Source organism: Athene noctua, chromosome 3 (genome assembly GCF_965140245.1).
Source record: "Athene noctua chromosome 3, bAthNoc1.hap1.1, whole genome shotgun sequence".
In the NCBI taxonomy this organism is placed as follows: domain Eukaryota; kingdom Metazoa; phylum Chordata; class Aves; order Strigiformes; family Strigidae; genus Athene; species Athene noctua.
In genome coordinates, this window is record NC_134039.1 from 81524583 (window position 1) to 81545659 (window position 21077).

The window sequence follows — 21077 nt, forward strand, 5'->3', positions numbered from 1 at the left end:
TTTTTAGATGTGTCTGCAAAATGAGCAATGAAGTTAAACAACAGGGAGGAGAGCTTTTTCCTGGAAAAAAAAAACAAAAAACAAAAAACCAACTGTCCAGTCCTGTACCAGTTGGCAGAGTACACCTAAAACTCTGCATCAGTAAACACAGTCTTATATTTGGGCTGACTCTTGCCTCTGAATAAAAGGTGGCTTTAACAGTTGAATAATCTCATTATGCACATCCAGGCTTGCGCCTGCTGTCATGGCCAACATTCATGTGTGCTCCTTCTAAGTCTAGAGGGGTGTAAACACTTCCCCATACCTATGAGAAAGCTTCTGTCAGAAACCTCACTGTTTAAGAATCTGGATTCTAAAAATACCAGATTCTCACTCTGAAATTTTCCAGCTTGGGCAACTCTAAAAGTTGCCCAATACCCGACACCATGCCCGGACGTGCAGATCGTGAGTGTTTCAAATAAATTGCAAAGTTTTAGGCAGCTAAATTTATCACTGTAAAATGCCAAGGGATGTCCAGACAGGTACACCGGCAGGAGGACTAAGTGGAGATACCAGATTTAGACTACAAAACACAACAGGCGACATCCACTGAATCATCAGATTACGTCATCACTTAGTAGTATGCCACTGTTACTCCTGGCATTTTATCACGGTGATATCTGGACAGATGAAGCACCGCCGAGCCGGGTGCCCACCCGTGCGGTAGAGGCGCAGCGCGGTCCCCTCAGAAAGGCCGTCCTTGCCATGACGACCAGCGGGACGCGACGTGACGCCTCACGGCCGCAGAGACGTCACGGCAGTGGCGTCACGCGGGGCGACAAGGCGAATCATGCGCCGGGGCCACCAAAGAAAGCGCCATCCAGGGCCCACTTGCCCCCTTCCCCCCCCGCCGCTGTGAGGGACGCGCCCCACAGCACCGCCAAGCGCCGCGCCCCCCCCGCCCCTCAGCACTTCCGCCTCCGCAGCCTCCCGGTAACCCGAGCAGGGCCGCCCGCCGTCAGGACCCCGCCCGGGGCTGCCCTCCGCGCTGCCTGACCCCCGCCCGTCGGGAAGCGTCGCTCGCCGAGCCGACCGGAGCCGCGGCAACGGCGCGCTTAGAAGGCGCCGCCCTGTCTATCGCGCCTGGGCGTCGCGGGGCCGGCGTCGCGCGTTCGGTCGGGGCGGTGCTGTCGGTCAGGCAGCGCGGCGGGCGGCCCGGCAGGGAGCGCGGCGGGCGCCGTGAGGGGAGAGGAGCGAGGGGGCCTCGCGCGCCGGGGAGGGGGCCGCGGCGGGCGGAGGAGTTGGCGCTCCCCGGGACGCCGGGCCGATGTCCGCACCGGGCGGAGGTAGCGGGCCTGAGGCGGGCCGGGGGAGCAGCGGGGCCACCAGCCGCTTGGGGAGGGCGAGGGCGCCGGGCGGCCCCGAGGGTGGGGCGGCGCCGCGATGTGTGGGGAAGAGGGCCCGCGGGAGGCGGTGGGAGGGCGCAGGGGCCTGCCGGAGGCGGGGGCCGTGAGGCGGCGCTGGGCGAGGGTTCCTCGGGGCTGAGGCGTCCCGGGGCAGAGGGGGACGTGAGGGAGAGGAGAAGGAAGGGTGAGGGAGAGGAGAAGGAAGGGTGAGGGAGAGGAGAAGGAAGGGTGAGGGAGAGGAGAAGGAAGGGCTAGTGACAGGTGGCTGTTTTTCTCCGGCATGCGATGCGAACGGGGAAGGTAGAGCCCGAGAAGGCGGCTGGGCTGTTGGAGCGCCTGTCTGCGCGGATTGACATGTGTAGGGGCGTCCTGTGGAAAGCGAGGAGGGTTGTTCGCTAAGACGTCTTGCTCCGCGTATATTTAATGACTTGTCTCTAGGCTTCTTTTTCCCAGTGAAAAGCGTGTTGCTGCAGATCTGACAGCAAAACGCTTTCTTCGACATGTATGGAATCGAAAGTAAAACTGCCCGGCTGGGTAGGCAGGCCTGCCTTCTCTGCCAGTGGTAGGGGGGCCTTCTTTCTCTGCACAGTAATTTCCTGTCTTGCTCTGTGTCTTATCTTTCAAAACTTGCGGCTAAGTTTATTTTCTTCTGATTGACCACGGTATTTTTCTTATGTTCCTTCCCTTTAAGATGAACCTTAATTGCATTTCGATTTTTGGAACTTTTAATTTTCTAGTAGTGCGATTTCTAACAATGGAGAAGTTTGTTGCTTTTTGAGGTTTTTCAGCCAGTCAGAAGTGGGACATCTTGCCTACATTCTTTATCTCAGTTATCTGGTTTGTAATAGAGTAGGTGCATAAAGGAATGTTTGTGGGATCAATTTAATTTCCAGTAGCATTAAAAAAGAACATGAAAAATCTCAATGTGCTTAGTTTAATAAAGCTTGATTTTTTTTCCCCCCATAGTTGTGTTTGCCAGGATTGAGATTCTGCTTCGTGGTACTGCGGTCTGTGACAATATGCTGTTTTTATTGATTTGAGAGGTTTTAAGCGTATCAGGCCAAGGTCAGGATGTTTATCCTTTTAGTCAGAATGGTGCCTAGATTAACAATGCTGAATACCTTTTATGAATCTTTGGTTTCCTTGAGAGTAAGTACATAAATGCTTTCTCTTAAATGTTGCCTGTGACCTGTTTCTTAAGTTTCTGAGCCTAGAGTATTATGAACCCAGTTCCATCACTTTTTCAAATTCTGAGATCAGTATGAAAAAAACTTAAGTAGAAATTCAGATACACTAAAAAATTTCTGAAGTAAGATCAAGGTAGGTCAAGTAGTGAAAAATTAAGAGAAATAATTTCATCTGGAAGAGTAGCATCTAAGTGATGAAACTAAGAAGATAGTGTTAAAGCATCTATATGTCACTACAGAAATGGATTGCTGAGAGTCCAAAAGCATATGGAACGCTTGTCTAGTATCTTGTCTTCTCAGCCCTTTCTAATTTTTAGATGTGAGTGCCAGTTCTTCCTATCTAATGGTTTATGAACTTCATGTCATTATCTTGCCTTTTCATCAGTACATTCATATAAATATTATGTATTAATAGAAGTTCTCTTAATTATTAAGTTTCTCTTGATGTTTCCTTACCACTCCCTTAATCTGGACCAAACTGTGTATCTTCAGCCTTCTCTCCTGTAGAAACAAGACCCAAGCGAGACTGCTGCATGTCTTTTCCCATTTTATTCTGCTTCCCACAACTTCTAAACTTTTCAGACAGTTTCAGTCAAATTAGGCAGATGTTTTGAAAGTATCTTTGTTCTACAGATCCTGTGATAACTGGCAGCCTAGGAAAAGTAACAAGGTCTAAATTAACATTCTTGTGAAGGGAAGGGCGATAGCACACGCTCCTTGACAGTTCTGTTTTGCCTGAGCTGTTAGCAGACGCTGTGCTGAGCGGCTCTGTGTGTAGCTTGGAGGCAGCAACTGCACCAACTGCCTCCTGCCATCAGTGGTTGGTGGACACAAATGAGCTGGCAGTGCGATCGGAAGGGTTTGTGAGATAAGGAGCTGTGTACATAGCAGGTAGCTAGGAGTATTGTAACATAAGTATTCTGTGATACAGGACAGAAATCTATTACAGAGTAGATTGTTGGGGTTATTTTGGTCACCAGTGCTCATGGGAAGAAGCAGATAATACGGCCTTGTGGTCGAAATCACAATGTACCCTATTATACTTCATCCCTTTTCTTTTTATCTCATTTTCTCTGTTTTATTTTTATACAACCAAATGTCAGGTACGTTTTTAAAACAGAATTTGGAGTTCCTAAAATTACTAAGAGTTTGAGTAGATTATGGTAAGTGACCATGTTGTTCAAAGTTACATGTTTAGCTGTTTGTTGTTTTGTTTTTTTTTTTTCCCAACAGATGGGGAACAAAGATAAAAGCCGGAGTATTGGAATTGTGATATACCTTTCCAGCATTTCTTTTATCAAACAACCCCTTTTTCCCCAATGTGGAGGATTTTCATCTCCCCATGGATCTGAGGAACAGGTCCTGCTTAACAGGCCTATGGAGACAGAAAAATCAGTTCAGACCTTTAATATGAAGAGGTCTGGGGGACAACTTGGCTGATTTCCCCCCCCCCCCCCCCCCGCCCCGATTTCAAAATGCTGTTTTCAGATTATGTAGATCAGTGTTTTTAAAATCTATTACTTCTGAGATACTGAACTTTGGTTGTAGACATGCATTAGGGAGCCAAACTTGCTAGTACTTGTTTAAGCAAATATGATTTGATTGATCTCACTTCCATAAATCAGTGTCAGAAACATTTCTTCGTTGGTGCTGTCGCCAGTTGCTCTCAAAGAGGTCAAGTCCTAAATAGATTCTCTGTTTCTAAGTTGTCTCTGCCCGTATCTGAATATACTGTGAGTTTTTGCAATCAATTTTTTCTTCAGAAGACCTGGACAAACATCTTAAAAATTGTAATGTAGTGTTCTGTATGGGATAGTGAGTATATCAATCTGTCATTTTATTGTTTGGCAGGTGGGAGGAGGAATGGGGAATACTTAGAAACAGATTTTCTTTAGGGTGATGTCTTATTTATAAATATCTTTCAAAATAGTTAAAAATAATACTGTGAGCACTCTACATTAGAATGGAGTGCAAGAGTCTCGTTATGCACTTTTTTGAGTAGATGCAGGAAATATGTGAATTTAGCATATTTTCATCATCCAGTCTGAGTAAAATGTTAGAAAGGCAAAAGTGGGGGTGGTAATTGTGAATCAAACTGGTATTACTAATAAAAACTAAGCGATGTTTCTTTAGGAGGTGTATTACATACAGTCATGTCCTGCCCATATATGCATTTAACTTGAAGCATGTAAATATGTGAAAATTTTTTTGTTTGTTTTAAGAAATTAATTTAGCCTGAAGTAAATAAGGCTTAGGTGGTTCCATTTGCCTTTTTCAGTCCTGTCTGGCCCTATCTGATCCTGGACATGAGTCTGCAGAATGCCCATGCATTAAGGCCAGCTGCATTCTAGACTGTAGTAACAAGAGTTGCCCAGCAGGTTGAGGAAGATGAGTCTTCCCCTCGATGTGGTACTGGATGTGGACACCACATCCAGTTGTGGATTCTCAGTTCCAAGAAAGGCATTGTCATGCTGGAGCAAGTCCACTGGAGGGCCCCCAAGATCATTCGGAGGTTGGAGGACATGATACCTGAAGAGAAACTAGGAGACCTGGGGTTCTTAATCTGTAAGAAGAGAGGGGGAAGTCTTATTACTGTCTGCAACAACCCAACCAGAGGCTACAGAAAAGATGGAGCTGGGTTCTTCTCAAAGCTTTCATGTGCAACATGAAAAGAAACAGACACAGAATGGACTAGAGCAAATTCTAGGATGGTGTGGTTATTTAGGTACCAGAATGGGGGCCCAGAGGTGGCCAATGCATCTCTGTCTTTGGAGGTATTAAAACCTTAGCTAGCCAAGTCCCTGATCATATTGGACCTGCTTTGAGCAAGGCTCAAGGCTGAACTAGGTAACCTCCACAGTTTCCTTCTGATCTAAATAATTCTGTGATTCTACCCTTTCTTGTTCAGTGTATGTTATCTTTCGTGTGCTTAGCCAAATGAAACTAATTAGAGGGCTAGAAACCGCAAAGATGCTAAAGCTCCTGCAAGTCCCCAGAAAAACATCAGTTGAGGAGACAGAGATACAGATTGGATCCTTTGATACCTCTTCATAATTGTAGCCTTTCTGCTATTATTTCCATTTGTTCTGCCGTCAGGAGGTTTGTGTGTGTATCTTAGCACAGCACACTCTTCCAGCTGGTACTTGTGCTCTGCAGAAGACTGCTCGAGATGACTGGGGAAATCTTGGGAGGGGTGAGGAAGGAGGGGAGCAAGATGATGTCTTGTCACAATGAGGACAGTCAGGCATTGGAGCAGGTTGGCCGGAGGGGGTGTACAATCTCCTTCCTTGGCACTTTTCAAGTCTGAAGCCTAGAGCGCTCTTGTCTGACCTCATAGCTGACCCAGCTTTGAGCAGGAGGTTGAACCACTTGAGGTCTCATCTAACCTGCATTATCCTATGATCCTAAGTAGAGGTAGTGGAAGGGAGAGTAGTCTTAGGAGATGTGTAGAAAGGTCAGTGAGGCACAGGTGCATGACGATGAATCAAATATTTATTTTTAAGTTGGGGGGACTTTGCTTTCATCAGTCTTGAATTTTTTTCTGATGGACTTCTTTTTATGTTCCACAATCTTGTATTCCTGGGGTTGTAGAAACTTCAAATGCTTCAACTTCACGAGTCATGCTGAAGACAACTTTGCAGTGTAACACTATAACAAAATGATTACTTTTTACCTGTTAGGTCCACTCCTTAGTTTGAGAAAACTTACTTAAACCTGTGTTTTATTCTGATGTCAGACATTTGTGAATTATCTTACTTAAGAATGAAATGAGTCTGGATGGGTTGTGGAAGTGACTAGTATATGAACAACAGTTAAAAGTACTTATTTTTCTGTGACTGCAGACTTGCCTGGGTAACACAATGCCAGCTGAGCGCAAGAAGTCAGCAAATATGGAAGAAAAAGAATCTCCATTAAATAATAAAGAAAAAGAATTTAGTGAAAGACGACCTGTGAGCACCAGGGAGAAGCCAAAAGAGGATGTTAAGGTTGGCGTGAAGAGAGAGACTTTAAAGGTTCCTGAAGATAAAAAGAAAAAACTGGAAGAGGATAAAAGAAAAAAGGAAGACAAGGAGCGGAAGAAAAAAGAAGAGGATAAAGTAAAGGCAGAAGAAGAGCAAAAGAAGAAAGAAGAAGAAGAAAAAAAGAAACAAGAAGAAGAGGAGAAAAAGAAACAAGAAGAGGAAGAGAAAAAGAAACAAGAAGAAGCAGCTGCTCAGCTGAAGTAAGTTGTCTTTTAATGGTTTCATTGTGTCAAATGGCTGTAGTCCTGCTATCAGGATTGTAGGCAGAGTTATAAAAGATGAACTGTTTGAGTTACTTATAGGTTGTATTTAGTTTTACATCGGTAGCTGAGTGTGCTTTATGACTTTACATAGTTTTGAGTTTTCACCTCTAACCTCTATTACTTTAGTCTCTAATGCAGATTTTTGACAGTGTTCTCCATGCGATGACCACATAATGCACAATTATAGTTGAATAGAGAAGCACAGTTTTTTAAGATGGGAGAAGTGTTAGTATCATAAAATTGGGAATACAGCCTCTAACAGGTCCACAGACCATAACAAGAGCAAACCTACTGTGTGAGATGGCCGTAATTTCTTTTAATCAGTCATAGACTTGATACCTCAATGTCAAACACAGAATGTAACCTGGTGGTTTAATATGTGATGTTACCAAGACAGTGTTTGTTAGTACATTATCAAAAGGTACTACAGTGTTGAAGATAGCATCCTTAGATCAATAAAGCCAAGATTCCGGACATTCTTCTTTGAAATATGTCACTTTCTAAAACTGAGGCAATGTCATAGCTGAGTTCTAGCTGGGACAGATGTATTTCATTTCAGCTATTAAAATTTTTCTGTGTACTTCCAGTAGCCTGGGAATAAAAGGTTGCCCTTAACTGTGTAACACAGTAACGTGTTGAAAGGTTGTTGTCCTCTTCTGTAAGAACTTCATCTCCATCTGGAGTAAATGGAGTTCTGTGTTTATATTTTCTAAGTCTCTTGGGATTAATATGTTCTGCATAGAAGTATTTGAGAAATTTCATTTTGTAACAAGTAGTACTTGCCTTTTGCAGCAGAAAAATTAAACAGTTTATGAAGTAGATGCTTTGGCTTTCTAGGATTAACTTGTTAAATATTTAAATAATGTTTTAATATTAAGGGGAAATTGTGTCTAGAACTACTGGAGGGTTTCCAGCTCTGACTTTTTCTTCCTTTGAACTGTTAACCTGAAAGTAAAGTTCTGTAATGAAAATGACTAATTTTTATTTCTCTTAGAGAAAAAGAGGAAGCACATCAACTCCATCAGGAGGCTTGGGAGCGTCATCAGGCAAGGAAGGAGCTTCGCAGCAAAAACCAGAATGCACCAGACAATCGCCCTGAGGAAAACTTCTTCAGCAGACTGGATTCCAGTCTGAAGAAGAACACAGCTTTTGTTAAGAAGCTAAAAACCATTACAGAGCAACAAAGGGACTCCTTGTCTCATGACTTTAATAGCCTGAATTTAAGCAAATACATCGCAGAAGCAGTAGCTTCTATTGTGGAAGCCAAACTGAAAATATCAGATGTGAACTGCGCCGTGCACTTGTGTTCCCTCTTTCACCAGCGCTATGCTGATTTTGCTCCTTCATTACTTCAGGCTTGGAAAAAACATTTTGAAGCAAGGAAAGAAGAGAAGACTTCCAACATTACCAAGTTAAGAACTGATCTGCGTTTCATTGCAGAATTGACAATAGTTGGGATTTTCACTGACAAGGAAGGTCTGTCTTTAATCTATGAGCAGCTTAAAAATATTATTAATGCTGATCGAGAATCCCACAGTCATGTTTCTGTGGTTATGAGCTTTTGTCGGCACTGTGGAGATGACATTGCTGGTTTGGTACCAAGGAAAGTAAAAACTGTTGCAGAGAAGTTTAACTTGAGCTTTCCTCCTAGTGAGATAATTAGCCCAGAGAAGCAACAGCCCTTCCAGAATTTGTTGAAGGAATACTTTACGTCTTTGACCAAACACCTGAAAAGGGACCACAGGGAGCTCCAAAATATTGAAAGACAAAACAGGTGACACTTGAATGTTGCTTTTTATTTATGGAGAAAAAAGTAGTTTATTTATGAAGTGCCTATATTTGTTGCAGTGTTTGTGAACAAAGTCTGTTAGCAGTGTGTAGAAGATAAGTGTATTCTGCAGTATATCTAAAAAAGTTCTGAATTTGCTCTGAATACTTTAGAAGAGAAAAACAGAGAGACTCTTTGAATGAAAATGCAACTTGACCTTTAGCTTTAATTCTCTAAACTCTATTAGTTTGGTGATACTCCCTTAGCAGCTTGAGAGTAATGTTTCTTTCCCAGCTGGTACTGTCCTTTTACAGTTGGCACAATCTGATTTCTCCCTTTCCACCCACACGTATCTAATGGAGCATATGTCACAACGGCTTTGGCTTGTTTAATTTTTTTAGCGTACTAGTGTGGAAGAAAAATTAGGTTGGATTGAAGTGTAAGGGATACCTTGTTAATGTGGGCAAATTTTACATATTAAAATGTTGGAGGGTATAGACAATCTGATTCAAATTCGCTTCGAATGTCTGTATGAAATACCAGTATCGGAGAGTATGAATACACACACCTTTGAGATCTGAGTAATTTAGTTTCTACCATGACTGCATTGTTCAATAACTGTTTGCTCTTCTTTAAAGCATCCTGAATTGTCGTTATTGGAATCAGCCTAAACCCAACTGCTGGTCTTGAAATACAGTCATTCTTAAATCCTTTTGGAAGCATTCCAGGCAGATAGAAATGAATATGTTATGGTGTAGGCACAGGTTTCGACTAAAAGGCTGAATATGGGTCCAGAGCCAATTGTATGCTTGGAATGCATTAAAATTTTATGTTCCTGAACCAAAGCTTTAAACTTGGATCCATTGTGCTGATGGATATTGTGCTGCAGTCCTATCAGGTCTTGGTCAGCTAAGTATTGTATTTCACAGGACTGTAAACTGACTTTTGAGCTGCTATTATTTCTACAATTACCTTATTACTTTAAAGTGCGTTACTGGCTTAGTTGTTTGGGGTTTTTTTAGTTAATGAATATAAACTTTTATACTTTCTCAATTATAATTGGTTTGGGGCACATTGGTTCTGGCTGGGATTTCAGTGGGTGAGTGTTATAAAGTCTGTATGATAGGAAATAGAGTGGAAAAAAAATAAGAGAGATGAAGAATGTTAAGAAATCATGAAGAAGAAAGAACATAGGTAATCTGGGCGAGGGAACTACACTTAAATGTGTACTTGCACAGCTGGATAAAAATGGCTGGATAGAGCCCTGAGCAGCCTGGCCTGATCTCATTGGGCCTGCTTTGAGTAGATGAGGCTAGAGACCTCTTGATGCACCTTTATCAGAATTATACCTATGAGCTTGGGTGCAGAGCTTTGTTTTGGGGAAAGAATGTGAAGAACTATCATTTATCACTGGATTAAGATAATTCTACTACTTACCTCTATCTGAACTTTAAGGTGTTTATTCCAGCTGCTTAATAAAAATTGGGGAGTAAGTTTTGTTAGAGAAACAAGACATCAAAAAATTGTTCTGCCCTAATTCTGCTTACAACGTGACTGTAACAGAGATCCTTGGCATTTGCATGTGATCAAAGTGCAGACAGAAACTTGCCTAGTAAGAAGTTCTGTGAGTACTATAGAAATCTTCCTAAACTGTGGATTTGGGGAAAGTGATTGTGTGGCTGGTTGCTTTCTTTTTTGGGGTTGGTTGGTTGGTTTAGTTTGCTTGTTTTAAAAAAACCCAATAATCCTATTGGAAAAAACAGTCCTCTGTGTAATTGAAACTTGATCTACTTTGCTCATAGCAAAAGCTTTTATTCCCACTGTTATTCTAGAACCAGTGAAGTGAACAGGGAGTGAACTGTTCCCTCTTGTGCATCAGCAATAATATATGTTTAGGTTATGATACTCTGTCAGGTAAATACATCTTGAATTTATCTGTGTCAGGAGAGTGACTGTGAACTAACTCAAGCTGTACGGGTTGGTTGAGTTAATTGAAAAGTAATATGCTGACCTTAACAGTGCTTTAATACTGTATTACCTGCTGAATCATTTAGGTAAAATTAAATTAGTGTTATAAGACACAAGGGTTTCTGCAAGTGGATAATTAGGAAAACTACCTTGAGTTACCCTTTGACGGTACGATGGTTTGGTTACGCAGCTAAGGGCACAGCAAAATCTGTTCAGGCTGTATCATTGGAAAGAAACGGCTTGATTCCCAAATTCTAGTGTGAGCTTTCAAAAATGAGTGTTAGGTATGGAAGAAACTTCTGTCTAAATTAAGGATTTTTTTAAGATCTGCTGAACTTGTGTTGTGGCACTGTGAAATTCTGAAGAGATATGAAGTAAGAGAAGTACTGTGTGCTGTAATTTTAATTGTATTCAAAAGTGAATTGTGCTTTTTAAAGTTTGCTTGCTACGCTTTAGCTTGCTTGAATGTGTTAAAACTTGCCTTTTGAGAACTGAAACTCTTGTACTGTTGTTACAGCACTTAGCTTTTTTGTTTCTTAATAATAGCACAGTTTCAGTGCTCATGTTTATGAGGCTGTTGGTATATTTTAAACTTAAAATATGTATCTAATGGAAAGCTACCTCCATGGAAAGGGTATGAATTGGCACTTAGCATGAGCTACTGCACTTCAGAAACTGTCAGTTGTTATTTAATTTGTTAATTTTTCTTGCTCTACTTCACAGGAGCAGGTAATACATGTTATATAGGTGTGTTTTTGTAAGAGGGACAAGAAACAGAACTTTTACTAGCATTACTGCTGCTTGCCCTCTAGCAAGATATCTATGTCAAGTTTTGGTTCTGAGCAGGTGTAAGGGATTTGGTTGCTTGCCCTGTCAATGTGTTGTGTACAAAGATGACTTCTGTTTTACAATTGACCTGGAACTGAAAAAAGCCAAAACTGATATCCTTCAACTGACATTGCTTAAACTGTTTTAGAATTTTTATGCCATAAAATATTTGGGTCTTTTTGTCAATAATGTGATTGTATACTTATTGTTTAATAAAAGCCTAATGGTAATGTAATGATACAACCTGCTTTAGGAATTACGGCATTTGCACCTTATTTCAAACTTTATCTTCTGATGCTTTCATCTCGATGCAGGGTGCATTGTCAGTGGTCACAGCTAGTTAGTCCAATGTTACTACCATTATTCAAGTTACTGTAAAACAAGTTGGAAACTTGCTAGGCAAGCTCATTCTGTCATCTTCCCTTTGAAAGTCCATGTTTGGTCTGAGCCCGTTTGTATCTTTGCTGTAGTAGGCCCCCAAAGAGCTCAGCTGGCCCAAAGTGTCCCTTACTGGTAGAGAACTGACTGTGCCTCGTTCATATGAGAGGTCTTCATGAAGAGTGGATCATGCCATGGATGGGAGAATGCACATCTCGGGAGCCCTAGTTGAGAACAAACTGGAACATTGCTAATGAGCAACCAGCTTATTCTTAGTTAACCTAAAAGCAAGGAAGGAGGACAGTCTCATCAGTCCTCTGTGACAAGCTTTGTAGTAGCAGAGATTACTTTGTTCTCTATATTTGGTTCAAACTATGGAAAGTTCTTGATTTTTTTATTTTTTTTTTTTTAATCTAAAATCCCAAGATGGCCTTAATTGTAGTAAGGTAAGAAAATTGAGGTGTACTGTGCTGTATGTAATTGTGGAACTGCTTTATTGTGCACTTGTAAGCAATGTTTACATTCCTTCAAATGCAAGTTGCTTTCAACAATGGATTTCAATTTCAAAAATGAGAATTTAAAGTAAGTATGGCTAGTTTCATAAAGAAAACAAAGAGCAAGTGAAAAAAACCACATGTAATTGCTCCTAGTTTGGACTGATAGCCTTGAAATAACTTGCTGGAAAATTAATGGGCTGGTTTTGACATGCAACTGTTTTTGAGCATCCTGGCAATGATTGCCCATTTAATCATTTGAACAACATGGAAATGTATTGTTACAGATGCAAAGCAACTTTTATCCAGCTTTCATGCAAGTTGAGTGTTTTAATTTACAACAGAAGTCTCATAGTGCAGGACTGTTACAGGATATTCATGGCAAAAAGAGAAGTTATCCTTTCTCTTTGGACATTTAAGTTAGAACTTCTGTGACTACTATCGTCAATGATATTGAAGTTGGTAATTCAGTAGGGTGATTTGGAAAAAAATAGCATTGCTTAAATTTGTGCTATTGCGGTCTTATCTAGAACTCTCACAGTTCCCTTGAAGAAGGAAGGTTAGCTTTGCTCAGAGAAATTGGTAGTGGTTCAGCATAGCTCAACTGTATTTTAAGAAAAGAGGTTGTCTTACTGTAACTTTGATTTTGTAGGCGTATTCTTCACTCCAAAGGAGAGCTGAGTGAAGATCGACACAAGCAATATGAGGAATTTGCAATGTCATATCAGAAGCTGTTGGCAAATTCTCAATCTCTAGCTGATCTTTTGGATGAAAATATGCCTGACCTTCCCCAAGAGAAACCAACACCTGAGGGTAGGCCATCTTCTAAAGCAAGTAAACAGAATGCTGGACTTGGCCTGGATGTGGTGGGAATGCTAACCAAACCCTCTTACTGATGTGTTCTTTCCATTGATTTCTTTTTATTTAAGCTTTCTCACTTAAGGATATTGACAAATGAATAATACACTTTTTTTTTAATTAATTAAACATGACATGTAACCATAACTATTGTATATGCCTTGTAGTTATGGTAGTTTTAAGTAATATCTCTTTAGATTTGTTTTAGGTAATATAGGAATAAATGAGAAATTAAAAATGTTTTTAACTGAACGCTTTCCATTTAATATGCTTTTTTTAATATTTAAAGAACCGCATATGCTAGAGTTTAAAAATTTGAGATTGTTCAAAAAGGGGTTTGAAATATCTTTTGAGCCATGATGGTATGAGCAGGAACATATTGTTAAGCCAGGTAAGTCGCTAGGTGGCTCTCTGACTTGAGAAGTACAGCATTTAACTGGCAGAGGTATCGAATGCCTTAATATCAAATTTTAGATTTAGAGATGTTGTTGAAATTATGAGCATACCTTTAGTCTGAAGTGATCTTGAGCTTAAAAGAAGCTGTATTTCTTGAGTACCTCTAAATTAAAAATTATTCCTTTTTAAACTTGTTCTTAAAATACAATGGAGTACAGTTCATCATACTCAAAGCAATTACTTTTTATGCTGTTGTGGTTAGTTTATTATAGCTTAGTTTATTATAGCTTTCCTTTCTAATACCAAATAATGTGCTGCTTGATTTTATTTGATGTGACTTTCACTTTGATACTGTTTGTGTTTTCTATCAGTGTCAAATTTACAATTTTAAGATAACTTACTGGTATATCAAATATTAAGACTGGGTTGTTAAAAGCACTTTAAAATATAAATTGCAATATTTAAGTGAAAACAGTGGTAGTAATAAATAGGTTAACATGCTTCTGAAAGTATTTCTTTTAATCTTTAAAGGTGCCTCCTTTTAGAAGGAGGAAATTTGTGTAAATAACTTTCTTATGGTTTCACTGTTTTTGCAGAACATGGACCTGGTATTGATATTTTCACACCAGGAAAGCCTGGAGAATATGACCTGGAGGGAGGTATCTGGGAAGATGAAGATGCTAGAAACTTCTATGAGAATCTTGTCGATTTAAAGGCTTTTGTGCCAGCAATTTTGTTTAAAGATAACGAAAAATTTTACCAGAACAAGGATTCCGGGAAGGATGAATCAAGAGGTAGAATACTTAAATAAGTATTTTTAAACATATCTTGTCCGACAGATGTGAAAATTTGATGGAAGTAATGAGTCTCTAATGAAATAATTTGTGGACAGTACACTAGTTTGGATGAATTTTTAGAGAATAAACTCTGTGAGATAGGCATTATAGCTGTGCATGGCATTTAAGAAAGAAAAAAAGTAAATGCATTTTAATATTAATAGAATTTTAAAATAATAGGGGATTAGCCAATGTGAATAAATACTGACTTCTGTGAGAAACCTAAAAGTTGACCTTTGAAAGATGTTAATGTGCATTCTGTTTTTTCTACTAAATTGTTAGTGGTAGTTAACTGTCTCAGTTATATAAACATATATAAAATTCAAATAGATTAAAAGGCCAGATGATTTCTCACTTCTGATACAGCCCTAGGTTCACAACAAGGTATTGGTAACCTTCAGTTATAATGGGCTAAAAATGACATTCACCATCACTGGCTCAAAGTGTAACACAAGATACCTGTTTGTGTAAGAGCAGTGTTTTGACATTAAGGATATGCCAACAAAGACATAGGTACATGATTTTCTAATCCGTGTGCCATAGGTCACTTAAGTATTAATGGAATGTCAGCGTTATATCTCATGGCCTTTTTTTCTGATGTCTGAATTCTGAAATTTTCCTGTGAGGATAATTAGGTGTTGCAGCAGCTTGCCCAGTGAGACTGGAATCTTTGTCTTAAGAGATTTTTCAAGACAACCGAAAAAAATCCCTGAGAAATCTGATGTGAATACAGTGCTCATCCACTCTGAGCAGAAGGTTGAATTAGAGACCTCGCCAAGGTCTAACTCTATTCCAGGCTAATTTTGTCTGTGGTTCTAAACAGGTTGCCTGCTTTGGGAGTCTGCTATTTCCATATGACATGTGCACTGTTTAGAAATTGTGTCACTTTTTGTTCGAAAAATTTAGGTGTTTTAATAAAGTTACTTGCCTTGAAATTTTTTTTTTTTTTTTTTAGTGAAACATAGACTGCAAATGAGGCTTGAAGGAGGCCTGAAAGAACAGCAGAATGTTGTACTTAGTTATCTCTTGGAAAAATCCTGTATGCTAGACCCGTGTTGTTGTCCAAGAAAAATATTAGCTATTCCTTTCTGAATCTTCATCTAGAGAGTCATAGATTATTTATTTTCAAGGAAAACAAGATTTTTATTTGACCTTTTACATAGCACATTATTTTTTCAGTATCTTCCTCCTGTTCTGCTTTTTGCTTTCTTTTTCTTGGTCTGTGTAAAACACTTTGTTTACCTTGCTTTGTCAGTTTTGTTATCAGTTGAGCTATGAAGAATATGCAGTGCAAACATTAAATTAGAATTTGTATCTTTGAATCTGGCTCTTTTTGAATAATGTTTGTGATATTAATTTACTGAGATTTTGGAGGATACTGATTTTCTATCCGACCTTCCCAATATGCAAGGTTGTTTTTGCTTGCACTTTCTACGTGATGACCTGGCAATCCATTTTAGGCACTTCTTCACTTAGACTACTGCAGTTCTGAATGTCTTGTTCCATTTGTATGTGTGGATATCATCCAGTGAAGATGTTAGCAGGTGCACTTCAGAACAAACCAAAGCATTAAAACCTGTTGGCAGTCCTTAACAGACCTCAGTGTAGATAAATGTTAGCAGTTTTCAGGCACACAAGTAAAGCTATATAAACCACAGAGACCTAACAGATGAGACAGTATAGTCTCAAGAAGTAGATATTCTTTGCCCCATTTCCTTTTAACAGGACTAAGGTACTAAAGAGACATAGGTTTAGCAGCATGAGTCATCCTGTATTCTAACCATGACAGTGTGTATTTAATAATGTAATGTTTCTACTTAACTTTTAAATAGATTCAAAAGATGCCAAAGATAATAAAGAAGCACCTGGGAGTGAGGATTTGGAGTTGGAGCTGGAGAACCTGGATATTAATGATGACCCCCTGGAGTTGGACTGTGGAGATGAGGCAGAAGATCTTACAAAAAAGCTTCTTGATGAGCAAGGTAAAAAGGATTGGTTTTAGGAATTCTTTGTTGTTTCCTGATCAGGGCTTTTTGAGCTTGATGGTTTTTAGTCAGTAGATAGTGACTTCAGGGAGAACTGTTGTTTATTTATGAAACTAGTAGCTGGAAACTGTTAGGATTGTGGTCAGAAAGCATTATATGGAGGTTTCTGTAGTGAAAGTTACCGATTCCTTCTTATAGCTTTTAAAAATAATCAAATGGGAAGCCAGTTGTCTGAAAAGTGACTAGAAGAAAGTATGTAGACTCAGTGCATAAATTATTTTTTCATCAAATGTGTCTAGGGTACAGGGTTTTTTTTTCTGATGTTATGGCTTTACATAGCATTTTTGGATTTCCAAGGACAAACGCACATTCTCTTCTTTCATTTCTGAAGCAGGAAACTTGTTCTGTGTCTAGAATGTGAGGAAAAAAAAAACCCTAAACCCACATCTAGAGTCCACTGTCTTGGAGATTCTGTGGTTTAAAAGTGAAAATCCTACCTGATCTAGTAAATTTATAATCTGATCATCCTCTTTCTTGAAACCGCACTGGGCTTTAAAAGCTAAGAAGTGAAAGCCAAAATTTCAAGCCGTGGAGTTCACATCAAAGCAAAGAAGTTCAGGCCTTGGCAAAGACCGTGTATTGGTGTTTTAATTGTGGGTTCATCCAACCAAGCTGATGCATGGATCTGTGGGTGTGGAGAAGCTTGAACAAATCCTCAAAGTTCCAGTCTTGCTTTCCTGACAATCAGGGATGGGCTGGGGCATGTGGATCTTTAAATTGGACGACTCTTGTGTACCTAAAGTTAGTTGAGCTGAAATTAATTTTGTGACTATGCTGGTCTGTGACACCTCGCAAATTCAGAGAAATTAGCTCCACAGTTAGACTGTTTCAGACTCCTTCTGAAATGAAAACTATCAGGATAATTCATGTAATATTTCCTTAGGTTTTTCCTTTTTTTAGCAAGACAGGCTGGAAAAAGCCATACCCTCTTGGGAATAAATTTTCCTTTCCGTTTATATTTTTTTGTAAGTAGTCAACAGCTTAAGCTGGTTGAGATGTTAAGTTTTAATTGAAGGACATTCACCTTTAGCAAGTTGTTATCCTCTGGCCAGACATCTGGAACAAAACAGTGAAGAGCTTGGCTTCAGCTGTCTATAAGGGTACACTTTAGACGTTCTCTTGGAATTGAAAGGAAAAGAACTGGGTTGGTCATAGCCTGCTAGATAGGCCAAAAATACTTCGTCAGTAGACATCTAAAAGAATGTGGATATTTCCTTCTTGTCTTTTTTTGAAAGGATTCTTGACTAGATAGGAGGATGAAGATTATTCTAAATATAAAGACAAAGCCAAATAACATGGGAGTGAGATCCTGTAGAAGTGAGAAAGAAATAACAGGAGATGAGATCAGAAATAGAAGATGCAGTCTCTGTATAGTTCTAGCTCACTGGGAGGCAATGCAAGTTTGAGAATGTTCAGTAGCACAGAAGGGATTGATGATCATGCTTTTGACTGTGAAAGGAAGGTGATGCATGTTTTGTCATAATATAAAATACTAACCATCAATACTACTTTCTGTTTTTAAACTAGCTATTGACTGAGCATTAAACATACTCCCATCTGAAAGGTTAATCTAAAATGTGTCAGAATGAGGTTTATTTTTATCATTAAACAGCCAGCCCTTAAAGAAAGCCTTTTACTTTCTACCTCGTGAAGGTAATGTCATTTGATTCACAGGGTGGGCTTTTTCTTAGTGGAGAACAATTGCTTCATTATTGTCTCTGTTCATTGGTTTATTTTTTATGAAACATGTAAAAACATAGTGTCTTTGTGAATTCTATACCCTTGTCAAATTTCTTTGATACTGACAAGTAGCTTCATAAATTAATGATAGAAATTAAAATAGTATGATTGCCAAGTACTGGTTCTGCTAGAAAACTAGGCTATAAATTAGTAGCATGTAAGTGCTGCTTTACTTGAAACATAAACACAGTGATTGGATTTTTTGGGTGGCGGGTGTGTGTGTAATTCTCAACACCCCTAGTTGGTAGCACCAAATATACAGAATTAACAAAACTCTGAATTTAGATGTTGCTTCAGGTTCTGTGACGTATTTCCATCGAGTAAAATGGTAGATTTACTTTTTTTTGCAGCCCCTCTGTTAATAAAAATTCACTTAGGTTTGACGTTAGGAAAATTAGGTGTCCTTTAGCTGCAAAATACAGCTTTAACTTTTCTTGATATGTACTGAATTTTTGTGCATCTGTACTTGAGGTAAGTTAGTTACGTTTTGTGCAAAGCCAGCAAAGAATGAAACCACTATTATGACACTATTACAAACATAAACTGGCGTATTCCTAGGTTGAGATGGACCTTTAGTATAGAAAGGGAGGATGCGTGGGGTGTAGCAGAGTCTTAGATTGTAGAATAGTTTGAGTTGGAAGGGAGCTTTAAAGCTCATGTAGTCCACCCCCCCTGCAATGACCAGGAACATCTTTGACTAAATCAGGTTGCTCAGAGCTGCATCCACCCTGATGTAAGATCCAAGATGAAGAAAAGTAGCTGTAGTTACTGTCATAATCTGTGGGGGTGGATTTCATTGGCAGATGGAGTGAGTTATAGAGGGGGAAAATAGGATAAATAGGGTAGACAGTCCAGTCAGACAGTGGGTATTACATACTGTTTGTTACTTTTGCATCTCTTTCTGTCACCTCACTTCAGCCTTTTCTCCCCTGTCCAGGTTTGAGGGAGAGAAGGCAGTTTTTCAAAGAGTGTGTTTTTGAAGCAGGTCTGCCCTGTTGTAGCATCCTTCACAGCACTGCAGTACCTTTTTCTGCACTTTCTTCCTTAAGGCTGGAGTCTATAGTCAGCTAAGTTTGACATACCACATGTAAAAGGAAAATTGCAGTTAGTTGAAGATGTTTGTTTACCAGGAACTTAGCTAATTTATTTTGTTTCTCTATTGTATTAACTTGGAGTGAATCTTAATTTTCTTATTTTCAATATGCTCAGGGAAGAGAGAGGGAGCAGATAGCACCGGAGCTGAAAATAGTGACGGAAAACATGCTGAAAGAAGTGAGTTTTGAGGTTTTTAAAAGAGAAGATAAAATGTTAAAAATGAAGCTGTGTGAATGGAGACAAAGATGTTAAGTAAGGAATGGCCAGGGTGGAAGCCATCAAGGGTACTGGGAACAGGAGTCGTCTGATGTTTATATGTATCTAGTACCAGTTTTTTTAAGTTTGATCAGCAGCAGAGATGATGTGTAAAAGAGAGTATTAAGTCAACCCTATTAATTTTGCTACGCTGCTTAGAGAGCTAACAAAGTTCCTATCAGAAGAGCAAGAGTTTAAAAAGGATCTAAAAATATTTATTGAGAAATATTTTTTGAACTTGTGAGTCTAGATTCTGAACACATTCCTCAGTGAGGCTTTGATTCATCAGTATGTTTAACGTTATGCTTATGCCGAAGTGTTGTGCATAAAGAAGGATCCAGCTAATAATTTGCTCACAGTATTGGTTTGTACCACGTGTATGGTGAGAGCTTCTGCATGATCAAATTTATTACAGAAACTTATCTTGTAGAGGAATATCTCTTCTGTTATTTCCACTGTCTGGGTGATACTATAGAAAGTAGCTTTCAGACAGAGTGGGATTTCTAGGAGAAAGTCCTCTGTAAGGTTGTAGTTTTGTAAAAATTAAAAAAATATGCTGACAGTAAAGTAGCCAGGGCTTTCTCAGAAGGTATGAGTGTAGGGATTGGGGAAGGCCCATTAATATTGTTGCTGAAGTAGAAGATTGATTTGCACCAGTTGTTGCAGGAGAATGACTTCAGTAAGTCCTTAATGTTTTCTGATGCTTTCTCAGTTCTACTCCCTGCATGCACTTCTGGTTAAATACAAAGGTGTTTAAAAAGAAAAAATAATTTTTCTTTCTGTCTCTACAGAAATAGTCTCACAGTAACTGTTATACATTACTACTTGTAAATTTTTAAAAAGACGTAATGCTGTTTTAAAATGTGGTGGTGATAAAAGACTGGAACTTGGGAGGATCAGAGTGAAAAGCAGGAAATGAACTCATTTTTTGCACGAATTGCAGACTTAGAATCATTGTTTGACTTAGAGAAGGAAGCCCTGACTCTTTCATTTCCTGTCACTGTAAAATTCTTAATTTTCTGTCTGAAGTCCCAAACCTGATTCAGGTACTACAAAACAGCCTTTCCACTTAAAAAGGATCCACATACTATGAGGAGAAAGAAATACAATGTGAGAACATCTGTAACCTGCCAGTGAAGGAGAATACCATTGAAAGAAGAGATGTATTTGGGAAGTGTTGAAATTGACTGTGATAGCAGGGCCTTTTGAAAGATTTTCTAGAGAAATGACTGAATTGTCAAAGGGTTGGGGTTTTTTTAAATTTATTTCAAGAGCATTGAGTCAGTTTGAGTAGAAGACTGAGGTGAGACAACTAATTGCTGTAAGGGAGAAAGGGGAAGATAAAAGAACATTAGGAGACAGAAAGATGTGGCTGTAAATATCTCAGTGGAAAAATGCATTAAAATAAGAATTGCTAGTAAAAATGTCTGGTCTGAGCTATTGTGTGCATCCTAGTGAACTCTGAGTATATGACTGAGAAAGTCAGGGGTCCATTAAGCATTTAAAATGTCATGGTCCTCTTTTGTCTGAGCATCTGGAACACCTACTGCCTCTTTTTT

At 39.4% G+C, this 21077-nt stretch overlaps 1 protein-coding gene across 2 annotated transcripts in view; it reads left to right on the forward strand.

Moving 5' to 3' along the window:
* The first annotated feature begins 1218 nt into the window (after nucleotides 1-1218).
* The window catches only part of UPF2 (UPF2 regulator of nonsense mediated mRNA decay), a 64866-nt gene continuing 45007 nt past the window's right edge, over nucleotides 1219-21077 (forward strand). The window contains exons 1-6 of one of the 2 annotated variants that reach the window (XM_074903496.1): nucleotides 1219-1325; nucleotides 6415-6794; nucleotides 7852-8631; nucleotides 12946-13106; nucleotides 14144-14341; nucleotides 16216-16365. In XM_074903496.1, the coding sequence (XP_074759597.1) occupies nucleotides 6433-6794; nucleotides 7852-8631; nucleotides 12946-13106; nucleotides 14144-14341; nucleotides 16216-16365 (1651 nt within the window). In that variant the 5' untranslated portion in view covers nucleotides 1219-1325; nucleotides 6415-6432. Of the gene's footprint in view, nucleotides 1326-6414; nucleotides 6795-7851; nucleotides 8632-12945; nucleotides 13107-14143; nucleotides 14342-16215; nucleotides 16366-21077 lie in introns of those variants that run through there. The other variant, XM_074903497.1, reaches the window with a different exon arrangement.